The 21,265-nt window shown below is 41.8% G+C and overlaps 1 protein-coding gene across 1 annotated transcript in view; it reads left to right on the top strand.

The window, feature by feature from the left end:
- The first annotated feature begins 12,248 nt into the window (after window positions 1-12,248).
- Window positions 12,249-21,265, top strand: part of SORCS2 (sortilin related VPS10 domain containing receptor 2) — a 543,833-nt gene continuing 534,816 nt past the window's right edge. Inside the window, 3 exon segments of the mRNA XM_027642785.1 lie at window positions 12,249-12,305; window positions 12,307-12,357; window positions 12,359-12,763. Coding sequence (XP_027498586.1) covers window positions 12,249-12,305; window positions 12,307-12,357; window positions 12,359-12,763 — 513 coding nt within the window.

The raw sequence follows: 21,265 nt of genomic DNA, 5'->3' as shown, positions 1-21,265 counted from the left end.
CTGGGGATCTGCGGTCAGCAGAGTGACCATTCTCTTCCAAGTGTTGGCAATTCACTTTATGGAACTTTTCCTGATACTTAACCTTAATATTTCTTTCTGCACTTCAGACCCTTTGGTTCTGGCCACACCCTCAGCTGACTAGAATGAGATCTTGCTGCCATATTAGCTGGAATCTCAAGCTTCACTCCTGTCCTCCCAAAATCAGCCCTTATGTCGGTATGATATCCTTGCGAGTGACCTGCTCACCTCTGGAGACAGGGAACTCGGGTCATCAGCAAAACAGTACAGATGCTGTATTTCTGTCTAATTTTACAAAGAAACATTTGCACATTGGCCTGACAGCTACTGGTAGCTACTATTTCGACTGATACCCTGACTATCTAGCAGCCAATCAAAAAGGTATGAATCCTCTGTATCAAGCCTCAAAGAAAATCCTAGCTTGAAAAGGAGAATGCTTCCTGGAGAAATCCAACCTGGGAATAACACGGCGGGGGGGGGGGGGGGGGGGGTGGGAGGGGACATTCATAGCTGAATTCTAGTTTGAATGTGTTTTATTTAAAGTGTTCTGATGATGGAAGGCTTACTGATAATTACTGGAGAAATACATAATAAAAATAGCAGAGAGGAAAATTCAGTTTTCATGTGAAACAATCACTGAGAAAGTTGTTCTCATTGCTTTTCTAGAACCAGATAAATGCTCACAGGCTTCTTTTGGCAATAAAAAGTGCTCTGAAAAGGAAGCTCAGCACCCCAGTCCAGCCACATGACAAAGTATCCTGAGTGAATCAGCATATCACATGCCTATCACAGGAGAATCCTGTGGGAGTTTTAGAGATTTGATGTGTTTTGATGTCCTGGCTGCTGCTGAATACAGCAGATGCTATGTTGAAATTTTGTGTGAGGACAAGACCATCTTTAAGTATCTCATCCAATGTGGTTCCTTGAGGATTAGGAAAGAGGATGTTCAGATAACATGCCAGATGAATGCCTTTTCTATACTGGTCAGTGCTGTGGCTGTACTGGCTCTACAACCAAGCCTAATCTCAACACGTGGTGTTTGGAACAATTAACCATTGACTTCAAAAGGGATAGGAATTTGATGTAATTTGCTCTATTTTTAGCCTGTTGATAGTGCCACACATTATTTAGTTTAGCTTAGTCAATACACAGGGCTGGTACATATTAAACATTAATATCAATCATACAGCAGTGCCACTTACAGACTCTCAGATCGTTAGCCAGAAGCGCAGGTGTGCAAATGAGGAATGTTGTGGCATCAAGAGCCAAACCCTTCTGCCTCTCACACCTGCACTTGTTTAGAAAATAAATAGAGTCAAGGAAAGCTCTTCTAAAATATTATTGTCCAGGGATTCCTTGCCCGAACACTTGCAACACATGCACACATATATCAAAGAAGAAGATGCTGTTCTGAGAAGTGTAAAGCATGTGTATGGCACAGAAGGTGACGTGATCTGCTCATGCTCATCAGAACAGCGGCTTCCAGGAGGTGTTTGATTACCTGCAGACTCTGGCCCTGACTCACTAGACTAGTGTATGATTATCTAAAAAGCCTCATCTTTCTCCCTCCGAAGGCAATAACGGTGTTCTCATCTTGTTATTACTGGGTCATCTCTCAGCAATATTTCATGAGATTGTAGTTCACATTCATGAGCTTCCAATTAAAACTTTTGCAAATATCTTCTTTCTTGTTTGTTTGTTTTAAGGGAGACACTGAAACACTTCCATCTGCCTTCTGTATTTTTTTGTTATCTTATTGTAGATTTATTTAGTTTAATATTCAGAATTGCAGGGTCAAAATAACTACAGAAGTAAGTGGTATGTTTACTGATTTCAGTGAAGTTATAAAGGCATAGTTTACAATCTGCATGGCAAAATCTAGTATTAGTTGCACAGACCCTCATGAAAGCTCTGCTGCTGAAAAGCAAGGTCCTCTTTTAGTACAGGATACACAGGTGCCCAGTATGTATGTTATGGAGGTCTGGATGAGATAAGAAGATTAAAAGTGGTACAGAACATTCATAGTCAGTAAACCTTTAATGAAGAGAAGTCAGATCCTGAATTGCACCTCCAGGGAGCTCCCTAAGGAAAAACCAAGCGCGGGCGTGAATCTCTTCCTGGTGTCCAGTGACACAAGAGACTCCAGGAGGAATCAGTGTCAGCTGGGTGAGGCAGCATGAGCCCAGCAGCCTTGGTGACAGCTGGGAATGGCAGGACTGCACTTGAGTAGAGCTACTTGCCTCTTTTAACCCTAGGTGTGAATCTGGCTTAATGTGTAAAACTTAGGGAAACCAGAATTATAAGATGATGATGATGGGGAATATTGGCAGAACTATTTAAAGCAAATAACCATAGTGAAGGGAAAGAATTAAACTTTTCAGAGAGATTGAAAGGGTAACTAAATAACTGGAAATAATGGAACCTAGTCAAAACAAAATTTTTAGGAAACATATCTCATTAGCATTGTGGCTCTAATGGAATCACATTTTCTTACACTTGAGCTTATTTAAGGCATACATCCACCTAAAAAGATCCCTGTAGGCTTTGTTTGGCAGTATGGCTACCTAAGGTTCAAACCCAGCATTTACAGTAGGAGAAGAATAAGTGAATGGCAGTATCTCTTAGGACATTATTAAATTTGATGTATGTGTCAAAGGTGGTCAACTTCTGAGTGGCCACAGGCTACTTTTATTCCCTGGTAGGTGTTCAGTGACCACAGCTAGCAGCTGTATTTCTATGGCATTGCATGACCTGTCCTGGATTAGCATCCTTTGATTAACCATACACTGGAATGTCCTTTAATTTGGCTGGTCTGTTGACCTGATGGCAGTCCTGGGATCCAGGTATCTCTAAGGTTTCATACCTCTAAGATACAAAACAAACCTCAGATTAATAAGTGGCCACTCCTTTTAACTGTGCTGCAAATGGGTTTCCAACCTAGCTTAGGGGTCACAGCATGAATAAGACTTTGGAGTAAGCTGGAAATACAGAGTGCAGATGACAATATGACAGCTTGCATGGGGGCACCATTAGTGTGGGAAATACTACCATGAAGTCAATCCTTCTCTGCTGAAATGCTCAGTGAATGCAATGGGCATGACATCAGTATTTTCACCATTTTAACCCTTTTTAAAAATGCATAAAAACATTTTGTTTCAAGGGATTCAAAGGAAGATTCCTGGTGAAATCAGTGGATTTACTTGCCTCACTTAAATGCGTGCTCAAGGTCTCTGCTGATTTGCAAGACTTGACATAGGACCTTCCTTTAGTGGTCTTTTTTTTTTTTCATTGCAAAGTAATGTACTCAACATATTTTCCATAATTTGTAACTCAACAACAAGCACTGTATCAAATGCTGCTGTGCTGACTGATCAAGCTAATAAAGTCTGGAGCCATGTGCAATACTCCACAGCTTGACAAAGAATTAGACTGGTTTTGGAGACAGGAAGAGACTCAAGCAATATAAAAAAAATAAAAGATCAAATATGCACCTGATTCACAGTAATACTCATATCCCTAGGAATAACTACGAATCCAGCTGAGGTGGAAAAGCTAGAAAATTAAGGTGCTTGAAAATGAAGTGGTAGAGATAAACTGAGAATGAGAAATATTCTGTATCAAGCCTACTACAACTGTATCTCTTCTCTGATATTGTTTTCTGCTGACAACAGAGACCCCTTGAGAAGTCTTGTTTTATATTTTTTTTTCTTCCCAAACCAGGACATTTGTGTCCAGTGATGCAGCTCTGTGCAGGCTGAAACTACAAGAGCACTGCTGGAAAATTGCAGGAACAATGATTTATTCCTGGATTGAAAGCGGAACAAGGGAAAACACATAAACACTGCGCTATAGGCACAAAGGGTGATTATTTTTGCCACATGAAACAGTTTTAAACTTCATGGGGAAAAGTAATTTTTGACAGTATGGTATAGGTTGTTTAGGTCTTATAAAAATAGCTATGGATGTTTTGTTTGCTTTTCAGACTTGTGTCTTTGCTCTGCTATTCAGCTATTTTCAATGGCTTTTCTTGAACAAGACTTACAGTAATTAAGTTTAATGATGGATGAATTTATATGATTACAGCAGACCAAAACTGCAGAATCTTTACAATAGCAGAAACAAATCTGCAGCCTTACTGCATTTTTCTTGAGCAAATTGTCTTGGAAGAAAAGATATGATCCTTCTGTTCAATTGATATTTTTTTAACAGTTATATTTATTTTAAGTACTTTGGAGGATAAATGTATTACTTCTCTAGCTACACTCTGAATCATATATGAAATTAGAGTGAAGTGAGGGAATTTAGCAGTAGATTTGTCACTAAAATGTATATAGAAGTCATTCTCTGTTTCTTTGTCAATTTTTACAGTTTGGGTGATGCAAATTCAAATTTCATATGTTCTTTTGTGAGCCCTAAGCAGATTTGTGTTGTTAGGTGTTTCTAATGTCACCTTTCTCAGATTTCTGGTTCTGTCTTCTGTAGTTCAGGGATGCAGAATTATCAACCAAAGATAGAAAAAAAAATCCTAGTTATGGTCCCTTTTTCTTAAAAATGATTTCCCAAGGCCAGGCTGGATGGAGCTTTGAACAGCCTGGTCTAGTGGGAGGTTCCCTGCCCATGGCAGGGGAGTTGAAACGAGATGGTCTTTACGGTCCCTTCCAACTCAAACCATTCCAGGATTCTGTGATTCTAAGTATCATTTCAAAAGCAGAAGCAATCATCTCAGGTCCTGTAATGTAATAACCACCAAATGCTTTTATAAGTTTAGTCAGGCTGCAGAAGATGGTGAGAAAACCGTGCTAGACATTTCTGCCACAGTACTGCAAAAGAAAGACTAAAATGCTGAAAAATCATGAGAATGTCTTAAAGAATGTGACATTAAAATCAAAGTCTTGATTCCACTTTCTTTGTCTTCCAACGTCCTGAATGTGGAAGATTAATTTGTTCTGTGTTTTCAGTCTTTGAAAACATGAAGACTATCACACCTGCTAAACCCAGCACTGAGATTTTTATGCAGCTGATTCCTACAGCTGGAGCTCTAAGAAAAATATATAATATTAATCTATAAATATAAATATATAAAATATATAATGTTATAAATATAAAAATATATAATATTAATCTGTAAGGTGCTGTATAAGCTTTATATATATTAGAATCATAGAATGGTTTGGGTTGGAAGGGACCTTAAAGATCATCCAGTTACAACTCCCCTGCCATGGGCAGGGAAAATTCTACCATGTTACTCAGAGCCCCATCAGTCCTGGTCTTGGACATCTCCAGAGATGGAGATTCCACAACCTCTCTGGGCAAGAGAATTGTTTCCTGTGGATACACATTTGCTTTTATTTACCTCTCACACAGTCCTTATTCCCAGAGTCCAAGTGAACAATATACCAGGTATATGGGAAAAACACAGAAATTTCCCAGAGTTCCCTGGGTTTTGATAATCTCAAAGAAAACTGAAACAGGACTCATGCCAAATTTCTAAATGCAAATTAATTTTCTAAAGCACATGGACTCTTAGCTCCCATTGATCTTTGTAGAAATTAGGAGCCAAGAGCATTGAAAATGCCCACCTGCATCTTTAGGGATTTAGACTCTTTCACGATTCTGGATCAAAGAGAACTTCAGAGTAGGCTGCAATCGTTTGGGGTTGGAGAGAAAATATTGTGTAGAAAACAAAAAAAAGATAGAGAAATACCTTTCTTTTGGTTATTTTTTTTTTAATCCTGTGTGTTTCTACGAGGTACCAATAATAGATTGTATAGAGGGCTGTTCAGAACAGTATGATATTTATGCACCCATTTGTTTTTTTGAAGTTAGTTAGGTCATCCTGTATTCATAAGACAATAATAAAAGGTACCTTTTCTTTGGGAAAATTAGCATAATGTCTTGATATAGGTAACCTGACCTCGTGCAAAAACCAAGACTTTTAAGATATTAAAAATATTGTGGGGTTTTTTGTTGTTTTACTACCTCAAATGCAGAGCAAGAATGACTTAAAGAAATTAATACTTAAATGGAGAAATGGATTTGATCAGGGGAGCCTTGGAAAGTGTGAAGTGCTTTGTATTTTTCCAGCTCACGATTCCAAAGCCCTCCAGCCTTTTACTTACACAAAACATCTGCCTTCAGCTGTTTCAATTTTCAGAAACAATGGCTTGTGGGAGAGGAATTGGCACCAGTTGTCTTTTATGTTTCTATTACTTTAATTTTCACTATTAACCATACGGCTTTTTTTTTGAAAATTATCTTCCCCAAAATGTGTGGTAGTCAGGTTCCCTGGCATCTGATAGTTCACATTTTTCACAGTGCTACGTTGCTTTCAGTAACTTCCTTTTCTGCGGAAAGACTTAACCTTTATCTCTTCACTGAAACCATGCAAATCTATATTGCAAACAAACAAGGAAAAAAAGAAAAGACATGAAAAAGAAGAGCCAGCTCAGAAAAAAGGTACTACCTAAACAAAATTCATGCACTATTCTGTTAATTATTTAAAGCAGACACTCCTAAAGGTTGTTACTTTAAGTAAATCTATTTCACAGATTAAAAATAGTGTGGTCTTCTGTGATGTTTTAGTGCAATATGTCTTTGCAGAAAATCCTCTCATTTTTCTTGGTTTGGCTTTGAACCAGTCAGTGCTATATCTGCAGACCTCAGCCATGAGACAAAATTTAGCAAATTCCCTGGAAAACTTGGAGCAAACCCCTTCCCCATCCCTTAAAATAAGCACGCAAGACCACACAGTTGGGACCCAGTCCCACACCCACTTAAGCTGGTGTGCTTGCAATAGAAAGGATTTGCTCCATGGTCAAAACCTATTAACCATAAATTGGAGCCTACTCACATCTGCATTCCTCACTAAGCTCTTTCCATGAAGAGTTGAAGGGGATTGAGGTAGCTGTAAACATGTCAGACTGACTTCCCATGAAACATCTACCAGATGGGAACATCTCCCATTAGAAAAATGGTGCCTTCAGGGCTCCTTTGCAAAAGACTAAAAGAGTGATTTAGAATGGGTTGGTTTCAGTTGAGCTTAGTATTTATTTATTTTTCTCACACAATTTTCTCAGAAATGCAACTGTATTAAGCAAACTGATTAACAAATGACACTGATAAAAGTACTGTTAAGATTAGGTCAGAATTTAAGTGGCTGGTAAGACATTGACAGTATTTTTGAAAGAAAAGGAACTGCATGGTTGTACCTATATGAAGCTGAATGTAAACCTGAGAATTATATCCCTCACATCCCATTTTAATTACCTAAATACCAAAATCTTTCTCAACTTTCCATATTTTCTCAAATAAACTTCATTGAATTTTAGGGCAGAAAAAACACAAGTGCAAAGCTATTCTGTGAAAAACAAGTTCCCACAGTCTAGTTGGTCTCATAAAAGAAAAACCTTTTGTTCTGTTGTGAGCTCTTGTAGACAATGAATCCAATTCTCTCATGTTTTCAGAACTCTGCTCATTAATTGCTGATGAGAAATGATGAAGGTTGAAGACAGGTAATCTTAGCCACCAAAACATTACGCTTCACATTACATTTTCTGTTTCAGACTAAGCCCTGTTTCAGGCTTTGTGACAAAACAAATGTATACAGGTTAGTTGCATTTTTTTGTTCTTCTGATTGATGGAAGATAAAACTTCAGGGGCTTAAGGCAGCTTGTATTTATTGCCAGCTTGTTTGCTAAGTGACAGTAATTTTACAACTTTTTTCCTCTTTAATTTTATGAGCTAGAACTAGAGAAAATTATAGTGTATATTCACTTACTCACTAGTAAAAGTCCTGCAAGGTGCTGAGCAGCTCAGTTATGTAATTGAATTAGAGGAGAGCTGATGATGCTCAAAGAATGAGGTTTCTAGACAACCTCAGTGAATCCCTGTTTTTGGGCTGCTGGCCTAGTGTGTGGTTGTGTCAGTTTTTACTGCAAATATGCCATTTGCTAACTGGATCCTGGTAAAATAGGAAGCTCTTCAGCTTTTCCTCAAATCATTTACAGCTCTTCCAAATTTTTTCTCGTAAGTGTATGTCAGTACACCCATACCTGAAGAGAACTCCTTGTAATCATCAGAGACAATACACTACACTGAAATCCACTCTTTTATATTGTTCAAATTTGAACAGGATAATTGAACATGTACTTTGTAGCTTTGTCAGTTCTTCATAAAACAAAGGCAGCTACTTACTTTTTTGACTTCAGAACTGCCCACAGAAGTAGAGTTTTGTTTTTCTAGTGACAAGGAATGCTTCCTATTAATCAGGCTTTCTTCTGTGGGCATCTGGGTTGACTGGTGACAGCAATGTATCAATGAATTAATGTGAACAAAACAATCTGACACCTGCTTGATTTTTTTGTTCTCTCAAATGGAACAACTATTGAGAAAACTGTTAAGACACATAGATTTGTTGAATATAGAAAGGTTTTTTTGGTAGTTGTAGTAATACAAATAGAAATTATTTTGAGAGGCCTAGCCAAATAAAACCTCTGCTGTTTGGCATAAGGGTATGGCATTATTTATAATAATTTGCATTTAACACAAATAAAGCATTTGAGCATTGTTAATTGGGTAACAAGGCAATAAAGCTTTGGCATGTATTAATTTGTTAGCTTAGAATGTGGTCACAGTGAGTAATAGGGCTGTTTTGGAGTCAGGCATTTTGATAGGAATCGTGTGAGATTAAGTTGCTTTCATGCATGAGCATTTTGTCAAAAACCCTGCAGGTCACTGTGCTCTTAATGATGTTGTTAACATAAACACAATGTAACTGGAAATTGTTTTGTATCTAATTAATGGAATAAGGTATCCTAAATGCATCTTGATACATTAACTTAAATCAACCTTTAAAAGAGGTGAACACTGTACAAGAAGCATGCTTAAATGGGTAATTCTTCGGTGATTTTCTACCTTATTGTGTATCTGCAGTATTCTTGCATTATCAACCTCAGAAGGCTATGAGGATGAAACATAGAATAAATTGTTATCAATATTTTTAATTGCAAGCAAAAAGAAATATTAGCATGGCATCTTGGTTTCTGCCCAAGCAGAACTTGAAGCTTTCTCTAATACTTTCAGTTTTTGATTAGAAATTAATCTAGTAAAAATAAAGTGGGTTAATTGAAGCCTTATAAATCTTAATATAATCTGACAGTCAGTAAAAATGCGAGTAGATGTTTATTAGTATAGCACTAATAATTCTGCCATTAACAGGAAGAAACTTGCCTTGAATTTACAACACTATTTTTTCCCAACCTTTTCTATTTCTATTTCTATTTCTATTCTGGGACTAGAGGAGGTTAGAGGTGTGTAGTACTCAGTTATTTGTCTTTTTATTTGCCTCTGTGTATTTGCTGAGCCAGAGTTTATAGGAGATATAAAAGGTGACAGACATTTAGGGAAGCCTCTTTACTTTAGAAATCATTAAACTAAATCTAAACCATCATTTTGCCAACCCTTAAGAAGTTCCAGTTAAACAAGATTTGCAACTTCTGAACCCATAAGAAAATTTCAACTAAATTGGCAAACTAGGGATGTCACAAAAATAAATGTCAAGTTTTGTGATAAAGGAGGACTTTATTAGTGGATTTGCTAGGTTCCTGTGGAGATCATGGAAAAGACATTTTGACAGTGGGGAAAGACTCAAGCAGACCTTGCTGTTGAGCATAAGGTGCAAGGCTGGAGGAATGCAGGCTTCATTAGTTCTGGGACAACTTCTCGGGTTTTTTTTTCCTTTTAGGTCTCATTATGGGAAATATCAGTAACTGACAGGTACAGAGAGCTTGACTTAGGAATGTGGATGTTACCATCTCTTCTCTTGGCTGCTGCTCACTGGGAGCCCCACCTGTCGAGCACAGTGGTGAATGCAAAATGAATGAGCACAACAAAGTCCAGCTGTATTCAGTCAGATGAAGTATTAGGGTTTGTATGCCAGTTTTAACATGTAGAGACACAGGCTCTTCCACCTGTTCTGAGTATTTCTAGGTTATTCTACAAATGTTGGGTAATCTTCACAATTTCACAAGAGATAGGCCATAATGTCAGAATCAAAATTACTGAATTCCTAGTAATAGGCAAATCACCCCTTCATGTTGGTTGATACAATTGTGGTTGATCTATGTTTTCTTAACAATTCAGCATTGCATTTTTTTCTCTTGTTCCTTTTTGTGCAGAGATGTCAAAGATGGAAAGTAATTTGCTTAATATGCAACTGTTACTCCAACAGGAATGACTCTCTGCCTGTGTGTCTTCTGTGAACTGTTGAATCACTGCCCAGCTTCTGCATCCCTAAAGAACACACCCAAACAGCAGGGATTCAAACAAACGTTTGACCACCAGCTGTCATTGAGACCAGTTTACAAGAGTCATAAGGGGTTTCTTTAGAAAACTAACTTTCTGCCCACTTAAACCCAGGTGGTTTTCCTCTTACAAGGGTATTGTTTCAGAGAGATAAGACACTGTAACAAAGCTAAATGGATGCAAAGATCAGTCTTGTCTCACGCTCTTGTTTCAGTTCCTTTAGACAGCTCTCTATAGCTTCTCCTAGGCCTTCTGAGCTTTTGGTATTGTCTTCAGAAATCAAGATCTGAGAAAAAAAATTAATCAACTTGCTCTTTACACAAGATATACCTTCAGGAATGAATTCAATACATCACCCCTTCAAGAGTCCCAGGGGCAACTTCTGATGACCTGGGCCACGTGGTGCTTCCCACCCAAGTTCCTGCTGCTGCCCAAGCTCCTGCTGGCACAGTATTTGGGGCAGAATCTCCAAAAGTGGCAGCTGGAGATTGGCAGAGAAGGGGCAATTTCTTCTTTTAGTTCTTTTAGCTGTTTTGAGACTGTGGGGCTGTGCTAGAAACTATGAAAGAAGACTTTATTGGGAGCTGCAGAAAAAGCACACAGGATTTAAAAAAAAATATTTTAACTTCTATTCTGTATTTCTTTTGAAATGGAGAGTAATTCTGAATTTGAAACTACCTTCTAGTTTGAGCCATTACAGTAATAACAGGACAGGTTACCATAGGTCTCCCAGCACTGAAAGTGTACAGCTAATATGTAATCATATAGCTTGCTGAAAGTAATTTTTACATTACTTTGGGATGACCAGGTCACTTTAGGTCATTGTGGTAGTCATCCCAGGCCTGTAATGGTACAGTTAAACCAGTGGATACTATTTTTTCTATTAATCTTCCTAGAAAAGCCTTTGTAATCCTAATTTTCTAGGCCATTAGGGTAAAGGCAGATTACAACTAAAGCTGGTTTATTAACTTTACTCACCTTGGTTTTACCCAGCCCGGATCTCTTCTGTTAGGTGCCTGTACCTGGAGTCAGTACTTTCCTCAGCTGTCTTTCAAACTTGTTTTTCTGACACTTAGGTCTGAGCAACTTTATTTTACTGTGAAGTTAGATTCAGTTTTGGAGTTGGCCCTGGACTGTGCAGCAGGTTGGACCAGGAGTCCTCCAGAGGTCCCTGCCAACCTGAGTTACTCTGAGATTCCAACTTGTGCCCTCTTCACATATGAGGCAAACTGCTTCACAAGTCCCAATTTATTCACAGTTACACGGCGCGCTGCAGTGAAGCAGGAAGAGCACCCAGTCTATGATGCCTAAATCTTCTTCCACTGCTTCACCTGTCAGTTTTGAGTTACACTGCACAGCCCCAGTCATTGCCCCTCTGCCGTGAGCATTTCCTGATGGTGCTATGGATCAGTCCCTAATTACAAGCCACATGTCCCCACGGTGGGCAACACTGGATTAGCAACTGGCTCCGGACAACGCATGTGACGAGCCTGGTGCCTCCCAGGAGCTGAGGGGCAGAAGAACAGATAGGGTGCTTTTCCCCGCGGAAGCGCTTTTTGTCTTAATCACATGAATCATATTTTTGCACCTGCTTCATTTGTTCCTCGGTTCCCCGCTGCTGACCACAGACCCCTTCCGATCTTTTCACTGCAGCCTCCTGGGAGGGACGGCCAAACCAGGGCCATCGCCCGTGTCCAAAGGGGCAGCGGGGAGTGCTCGCCCTGCAGCGCACTCGCCCCGAGGGGCTGCGAGACTCTCGTTCGGGCGCTCTCGAAAGCCTCTCACCGGAGCTCTGCGTGAAACTTCGCAAGCGCCGGGTCCTGCCGCCGCCGGGAGACCCGTCCCCACCGCGGCTCCCGCGGGGCGCGATGCCCGTGTCCGTGTCCGTGTGTGCCGAGCCCGCCCGGCGTTTCGGCGCGGACCAGCAGATGGCGGCGCCGCCCCGGCTGGGCGCGCAGCCCCGCGCACGGCGCTGCCGCCGAGCCCCGCTCCGGTTACAGCCCTCCCCCGCCCCCGCCCTCCGCCGCGGTGTCTCCCTCCCTCCCCGCCACCTCCCCGCCTGTCACTACCACGCCGGAGAGCCACCATGGCGCACGGCGGGCCACGCGTGTCCGCCGCCGCCGCTCCGCGCGGGGCTGCCCGGCTGCCGCCGCCGCTGCTGCTGCTGCTGCTGCTGCTGCTGCCGCCGCTGCTGGGCGCCGCCGCCGCGCCGCGCTGCGCGGAACCCTGCGGCCGCCCGCGTCCCGCAGCTCTGACCCGCGGGGCGCGCAGCCCGCCCGAGCCGCGGCCGGGCAGCGGGGAGGCGGCGGGGAGCGGCCGCTCCAGGAGAGCATCCTCGGCGGCCGGCCGGGAGCAGGTCTCCCTCATCAGCACCTCCTTCGTGCTGAAAGGGGACGCGTCTCACAACCAGGCGATGGTGCACTGGACGGGCGAGAACAGCAGCGTGAGTGCGAGGGGCAGCGCGGGCGGGGTGTGGGGTCCCTGCCCTTGCCGTTCCTTTGGTTCCCGAACTTGCGGTGCGCAGCCCGCGCTCCGCCGGGCTCGGTGCGACAGGGGCGCCGGTGCTCCTGCCGCCCGCTGCCCGGCCCGGGGCGGGGGGATCCCGCGGGCAGCGCTCGGGGGGCTGCGGCCGGTGAGGTGCCGCCGGGAGGCGAAGCGCCGCCGTGGTCGGGCCGGCCCCGCGCATCCCCCGCCACTTCCCCAGAAGTTTGGAAAGTTTGCGAGCGCGCATCTCGCACAGGGGCCGGGTGCGCGATGTGCACCGCACTGCGAGGAGGAGGACGAGGACGAGGACGAGGAGGGCGGCTTGGCCCCGGAGAGGCGAAGCGGTGTCCGTGTGCGGTCGGAGTGCCCCCGGGGCTGTGGCAGGGTCTCTGGGTAAAGGAGGGGCAGGGGCGAACTGCGGCGCGGGGATTATCTCCTCCGGCCCCGCATGAAGTCCCAGATTAAATTGTCGAGGCTTAATCGATTCACCGCGATTCAGTCATCCCCGTGTAATCTCCCCCGCGCCGCGCTCTGTCTTCGCAAGCGCCGGGGAAAGAAAAACCCGAAACAAACCGAAAATGAAATAAAACGCAGCTCCGGGTTTGAGGTGGATGTAAGCGGCAGGGGCGGGTGAGCGGTGCGGCCCCGCCGAGCGCCGCGGGGGCGGAGGAGCGTCCCGCAAAGCTCCAGAATAGCAGCAGCTCTCCGAGGGGGCTTTTACAGCCACATCGGTGGATAAAAATCACGCGCTGGAACTAGTGAAATTGCATTAGAGCGTCAGTGTTCACAACTTTTCGCAGTTAAAAGTACGTCTTGCCTTTATTACTTATCTAATTTAGACGGCAATTCTCACTGTGAGCGCCCCTAGTAATTTTTTAACACATTTTCAATTTCAGCTAGTCTTCATTTCTTTATGTATTGATCCATTAATGGGTGTGTATTCGCACGGGTAGTTTTAGGGATTTGATGCGTCTGATTTATCCTTCACTGAAACAGTATATCATAACAGCGGTCGTCATGGGTAAATATTACACAGCACCTTGCACCGTCTGTGTAACTTATTAGTCAGGAAAATATGGTTATGAAGGCTCAAGATCAACTTTGTCCTGAAGGATTTTAGTGTTTCTGGAAAGCTCCTGAGTGTTTTCACTACAGTTCAGCTAAGCTCCGACTCTGCTTGAACTTTGTGAATTTAGCATAAAGTTTACTTAAACTTGGCTCAGTTCAGAGTGCGTGTGTTGTACTTCTCATAAGTATGTGAATTATCATCCTTTCTCTAGGACCTCAAGTCCTGTTTTTTGCCTGTTTTGCTAGCGAGTCAGCCAGGATGTGGAGCTGCTAAGGCTCCAGTGATGAGGATGCAGTGATTCCCTGGAGCATGCTGAGCGCTTATGTTAACGCTCTTGTATAATCAGGTGTCAGAGTTGAAGTCAGCATCATAAAGCTTGACACTTTCAAAGGCAGTTTTTGATTTACTCGGGAAGGAAGTGCAAGATGATGGTCATTTTCTGTGAAAAGAGAGAGTTGCAAATCAGCAGCATCAGCTATTCTAGTGCTGCCCTTCCTCCATTTCTCTGCTATTAGACTGCTTTTTTTTGCGGACAGTGCTTGCAGACTTTTAGAACTACTGCTTTGAAGAATTCAGTATTAAAAAGTTGGCATAAGTTCATTTTTTGACATAAAAGGCAAGTAACAGCTTTCATGCAAAGCGCTCTGCACTCTAAAATGAATATAGTAGAACCTTGCTAATCCACAGTTATGACTAGCAGTCTCTCCTCGCCTCTGCAAAGATTTAATAACAGATGCTGCAGCGAGGGCTTGTATTGCTAAAATGTTATTATTTTTTCACAGTATGCTACAGCTCACTTACTAGAATACTACCACGTAGTCTCTTCAAAAGCAAAGATAAATGGCAACTGTCAGAACAAATGAAAGTAGTTACAGTCTTTGCTGCAGCGTAGTTCGTTTTTTGTTTGCTTAGTTGCTCTCTACTAATTGAGTATTGCAGGATAATGCACTAATCATGAATGCCTGCGGACTTTTTCTACAGTATTTATGCACTTAATAAAAAATACTTTTGCAGAGTTACTTAGAAATAATGTTGCTTACTCTGCCTGCCATCAAGTGATTACTGTCAAGGGGGACTGTATTTGAACAAGTGACCTGGTAATGAAAGACTTTTTGCTGTCTTAACCCAAATGAAAGCAGCCAGTCTTTGCACTGGATGTTTTACAGTATGACTGTCAGCTTTTTTTTCCCATTCTTTTCTTGTAAGCCCAAAGGAAGCAGGATGGGCATGTTTGTTTGTGAGATTAAAACAATTGAAAATCAGCACCTGATCCCAAACATATTTAAGGTAGTCTCGAATTTCTGTTTGTTTAAGTAGATATGTATATTTTTATTTGTATTACCCCGGGTTAAGTGTTTGGAGGTAGGAATGCTAAGATCCAGTGCTTCTCAAACCTGGCACCTTATCCTGTGTTCTTAAATCCATGGTCTCTCCTTGCCTTGGAAGCGCAGGCGTGAGCCATGGAGCGCTGTTCTGTCCCAGGCACATTGCAGTCAAGGGGAGGGCTGTCATTCCTAACACTGGGGCTTTGGATCAGGTCCTGTGAACCTCAGGAGGCACTCAGCAATCTTAAAGTGTCACCACGCACGTTTGGCACCTCATTGGAGGTACTCAGCACTTTGTAAACCAAGGAGCTAAACTAGTTCCTTTACCCTTTACAGCTGTGTGGCTGAAAATTTGACAGTGATGAGCTCCAGATGACCATATATCCTCTTAAACACCTCACCTAGTAAAATAAATGAAGAAGAAATATGCAGTAGGATTATTCCTTTGAGCTCCGTGATGAAGAGACAAATAACCATAAAAGCAGAGGGGGCAGCTGCTTCTCCAAGGCGTGTTCACCTGCATGAATAGTTCATTGAAAGTGCTGCCATGGAGTGCTCATGTGTATGGATCAAGGGCAAATAAATAAATTTGGAAGGGATTGAGCTTAGGTTGATGTGCATATGGAGCTTTGAAAAAATAATTTGCGTCGTGTAAATCCTCCTGTGCTGCAATAATAGAAGCATGAGATTTTTGGTTGCATGAGATGTCTTGAAAGAAACTAGGGAGGCTATAAATTAAATGGATCCTGTCTCCTTCCCTTTCTTTTCTGTACTGTAGAAGTCTGATGTGTACTTTATTATCCTTGTGTAATGCTGTTAGTTTTGTGAATTAGAGAAATGGTGGCTTTGGTAGCACAGCAGAGGATATGGTTGCACTGATTGTAAAGTGAGCTTGAATCACTGGGAAGATCATGCTACACTTCCTTGCCTTGGCAAGAGAGAGCTGAACGGGGAGGTATGCAAAATGCTTCCTGTTTTGTGTCCTCATTATTTTATTTTGTACTCTCGTAATTATTTATAGATTCCATGAACGAGGAGTCTGTCCCCGACCTTTCTTGGCAGTGGGGTGTATAGTCAAAGCCATCACTAGTGAGGCAAGTCTTACAAAGCCAGTACTTGTAACAGCAAGAGTGTATTTGGTTAGTGAATTCTAGCAATTAGTATTTCTGCTTTCTGTCCCCTCTGCCCACAGAAATCTGTTGTGCACTCTTACTTTCTAACAAAGGCTCATGCAAATGGAACTAATTTCCTTTCCAGTCTTAAAATATCATAAACTGAAGACATGACAGGTGGGTGGTGCAGCACACCATTTACTGTGGGAAGGGCCAATAATTGACATCTATGTAACTGATAAATAACATGGGGGTGTGCATCGGAATAAATACAGGTAATGTGCTAAAACAATAGCTCTTTCTGTGTTAAACTGAATATGTATGTTCTCAGATTTACTAAAAATATGCAACCCTTTCTGATTTGGGGAAAAATAATCAATTCATGACAGCTTTTAAAAACCCTGCTTTTCCTTAGAAGAGGCCTTATAATCATCCCAGGAGCTTTTTTTGTGCTAGGCAAACAACTTTCTTTGCAAAACTATGTTCTTTTTGAGCCTCCTGGAGAATTCCCATTCTGCATTAATACCTGCTGATTTAAAAAAAAAAATTAAAATCAAAGCCAAAGCAGAAATATTTTGATTTTGATTCATGGGTTGCTCTTCATGCAGTGTGCAGACTGCTCAAGTGTTGTGAACAGAACTTGGACCAGCTTCTTCCAAGTCTGCACTCTCATGGTCACAGAATTTCCTTTTTTTGCTTGTAGTCAAAATATTAAGTAAGTACGTGCAGGTGCTTATTTGTCCTAAGTTGATGTCATGATCCATCATAAACATGTAGGTCTTAGTTATGGAAAATAAACATAAATATACACACATTTTTTTCCAGACTTAAATATTTAGCAGCATCTTACCAGAAAGGAAGGTTTATTGCACATCTACAGAAGTTGCTACACACAAAATCTTTAACTGATCCAGATTTTTCTGTATTTGATATACAGATACTTTGTTTAATTTAAAAACTATAACTCTTTGGGATACAGTTTCAGCATTTGTAGAGCCCAGTGATCACTAATGTATTCTTCTGGTAGATGTTTTATTTAATTGGTTTTGTGTTTTGTTCAGTTTGCAATAAATTGTGCTGAGGGAATCTATAATAAGCATTGACAGCAATATTACTGTAGCTGTACCTGTAATAGTAAATGTAATTATCTATCCAAACTGGGCAAAAGTCCATTTGTGGTAAGGTTTTGGTGCTGTTTCTGCAGAGTAACCAGACTACATTTTATGAAACTAAAGGGAGCATGAGGTCAAAAATCCTGACGGCTCAGACCTTTGATAAATGGCACATATATTGCAAAGTGAAAGGCAGATTTCCCATAGGGAGGGTTTTTCTTAAAATTCTTTGAGATGATAGTGTGATTATAAAAACAAACAGAAACTAAACCCAATAATCATATTTGAATGGAACAGCAGAGTCCCACATGGAAAGCAGAATGATATTAATCTGACTGAAGTAACTCAGGAGTTGAATGTTTCCTTTTTCTTTTTTTTTTCATGGTACAAAGTTTATGGCTTACTTCATTTATTTCCTTCTACTAACCTCTGTTTTCCCTCTCTACCAGCCCTACAGCTTGCTACTCATGTCACTGCCTGCTGAGCTCTCTCCACGTTTCAGCAAATTCCAGCGGCTAAAGGAGAGAGCACCTCCTCTCAACCCCTAAGTAGACACTTAAAATTGATACATAGTTTAATTAGTAAATGTGTGTTTCAAACGTGCTTCAAAGTCCTCCTCCACGCACAGCCCTCCACACCTGCAGCCATACCTGGTTTTACCTGGTTTGCTCGTTTAACTGGTGTTACCTGGTTTGCTTAGGAGCAGGCTACTGGAAGTACTGCTGTGCTGACATTGGGATAAGCTCAGTTTAAATCTAGGAGGGAAATTAAGCAATGAACACTAAAGAGAGACACCAGACTGAAATTCTCTCTGATACTGCCAATGTATTTATTGCTTGTGAATGATAAACCAAATCTGGCTTAATAACAATCATTACAGGTGTGTGTTTAGGCTGTGGATAGCAGCTCACATATCACAGTGGGAACATAATGTGTACTTCCCAAGCTTGATGGTCTTAGTAATCTATTGATACAGGTCTTCAGAGAAAGAAATGAGGACTTCCCTTTTGATTTTATTAAAATTCAATAGACTAGTAGATTTTTTTTGAAAGAACAGAAGGGGAAAATTATGAGCTTTTCAGAAAAACTGTTCTGCTAAAATGGGAAGCTCTTTAAGGTGTGTACAACTTTATGAATTTAAAACATAAAACTGCCCAGATACAGAAGCTTTTGTGCCAAGCCCTTTGCACGTCCAAATAAAATATTTTATGGTCCTGCCGGTTAAGACCAAAGGTTGTTCTCATAAAGGGGAGAGAATCTGCACTACAGTGCAAGTGGGGTCCTTCTAGTTCCTGAAAACACAATTTCATTTAAGCAAAAGATGAAAGTATAGGTTGAAAGTAGTTTCCAGTATATGACTGCTCTCTGTAGCTCAGGATGAAACTTGATGACCTGCAACATTCCTTCAGCATTTTTATTCTCAGAGACTCACATTCTTTACCAGACATTCCCAACCCCAACCCCAGGCCCCAGTAATAATAATTTAAAACTCTAACAAATCACCAATGATAAAACCACTTTGAAAGAAATAATGGATGGGATCCTTTGCTGTGCCTTACTTCATTATAGGATATAAGGAAGGAATTCTCCACTGCAAAGATGGTGAGACCCTGGCACAGGTTGTCCAGAGAAGTTGTGGATGCCCCATGCCTGGAAGTGTTCAAGGCCAGGCCAGATGGGGCTCTGAGCAACCTGCATCTCCCTGGTCTAGTGGGAGATGTTTCTGCCCATGGTGAGAGGTTGGAACTAGGTGATCTTTAAGGTCCCTTCCAACCCCAACCATTCTGTAACTCTATGATTCAGCCATTAAGCCTAAGTTTGGACTTCTGCAGTAGGAGGGAGAGGGGGATGGTTCCTGGATTGATCCTGGACAATCTTAACAGCTATGTTTAAGAAAGCTTGGATGAGTTGACTTCTGAAAGCATGTCATCTGTCTCAGCCTATTGGAGAGGGGCCTGGCTGACTAACTGTGATGAAACACAGGACTTTTTGGACATAGATCCAAATAGGTGGAGGTTGTTGGTGCTGTAGCTATTTTGTCCTTTGCTGTGACATTGCTGTCGGAGTTTCAGTTATGGGTTAAGACTCTGTTGTGGTGGCTGTTGCACAACCCCAGTGCAAAAATGCAGGTGCAGCTCTAAAGATTTTACCTGCATACACCCCTGAGAAACAGAATTGTATGCTTAAAGGATGTACTCTGACAGAGGTTGCATAAAGTTCTACGTTTCAGTCCATGGGCTGCTCCAACAGCTGTTTACGTATTTTTTTTTCCTAATGATTGGCATATTCATACATAAGGAGTCATGGGGCCAGAGCCAGAAATTTCCCCTCTGAGTTGAGAGTTAATCAAGTGCTTAGAAACATGCCCACTCTGTGTATATATGTAGGTATGTTTATGTTTTTCTCTCTCTTTTGTCCGAAGTCAGTGGATCTGCAATTGCACCAAGAAAAAGTGAAGCAGTTTCAGCTGTAAGAGTTGTGAGTCTCTGCTCTGGCAGGAAATGTGTATTTCAACTCTTGATGCAGAAGTAGGAATTAGACCCTTCTGCTGGGTGAGCACTGTAGCCCCATTGCTGTTGTGGAAGGGTGAGGAGGGCAGTGTCACCTGTGAGGAGCTGTTTCTCAGGGAGTTGCTCCTGTGCGCTGTGAAATGCTCGGTGCTGTAGCTGTGTGCTGCACATCTGCTGGACTCGCTGACTTTGGTGGAAGTACCATGCCTTTGGATCCTCTTGGTTTTGTCAGCCCTGGGTGAGGCTGTTGTGGAAGAGGAGGGATGTTGAGGCACTGCTCTCTTGAGGGATGAGAGCATGGATGCCGCCCTTGGCAGAGATGGGGAGGGTCTGTGCAGCCCTGTCACCACGTCTGTGGGCTCTGAGGCAGAGTGTGGTGTTCACGGGGATACCCTGGGGAAATTTGAGGCTTGGTCAGAGGCAGAGCATAGGAGGCAGAGCTGTTCCAAAGGAACAGCTGTTGGATTAAATTGAAGCTGAACAGGAGTGCTGAAGAACTTTGCCCGTTACCTCACCAGTATCCTCTGAGGTACCACTTGCCTAACACAGGTGATTTTGCAGTTTCCTACCTGCAAGGTGAAAATAACAGTGCTTTCCTATCTCTTAGGGTGGCTGTTGCTCTAAATAAGCTGTGCACTTCAATATTAAAGTAATGGTTATCACCATGGTTATAGCACCTAAAAGAGGCAGGACCATAGAAAATCACATCTATGGTTCCTTTGTTCCTTTGACTATTTCACACTACAGCCTAGGAATTAGAGAAGAAAAGGCTCTCACAGGTCATGCAAACTTCTCTGCTTGTTCTGATGTTTGTTTTGATCAGGGCTCCTTTTAATGTGTAGTCCAGTTTAATTTAAATGCCTAGCCTCTAGCACTTCAAAATCTTTGAACAGACTTAAGATTATGTGACTAAAACCAGTATCAGTGAAACTTAACCTGTATTTAATATGATATTTTGTGCTTTTGTTTAGTGGTATAATGAAATAACTGTGCTTCTTTCTCAGTGTTTGTTCACTTTGTACCTTTGCAGATCTCGTAGACTAGTAATTATTTCTCTGAATAACATTAATTTTGACCTTATAAATTTTCCCTTATAGCTCACTTTTGCTAGCTCTTTAATTCCACCAGCTGGATAAGACACTACCTACATAGTACCTGTCCGCTGGATATCTGACTGGCACATTTTTAGAAATGTACTTAGACACAGAGATTATTGTTCATTTCTGGCGTCCTTCTAATCTAATCTCCCTCCAACGTCCTCGTGATTATCTGTGTTTTCTAAAAAGATGACCCACAGAACAGTAAATAGTTTTTCTTTTTTTAAAGATAAGTC

This window comes from Corapipo altera, unplaced genomic scaffold, assembly GCF_003945725.1.
Source record: "Corapipo altera isolate COAL_440 unplaced genomic scaffold, ASM394572v1 22, whole genome shotgun sequence".
Taxonomy (NCBI): domain Eukaryota; kingdom Metazoa; phylum Chordata; class Aves; order Passeriformes; family Pipridae; genus Corapipo; species Corapipo altera.
This window is presented reverse-complemented; position numbering and strand designations above follow the sequence as displayed.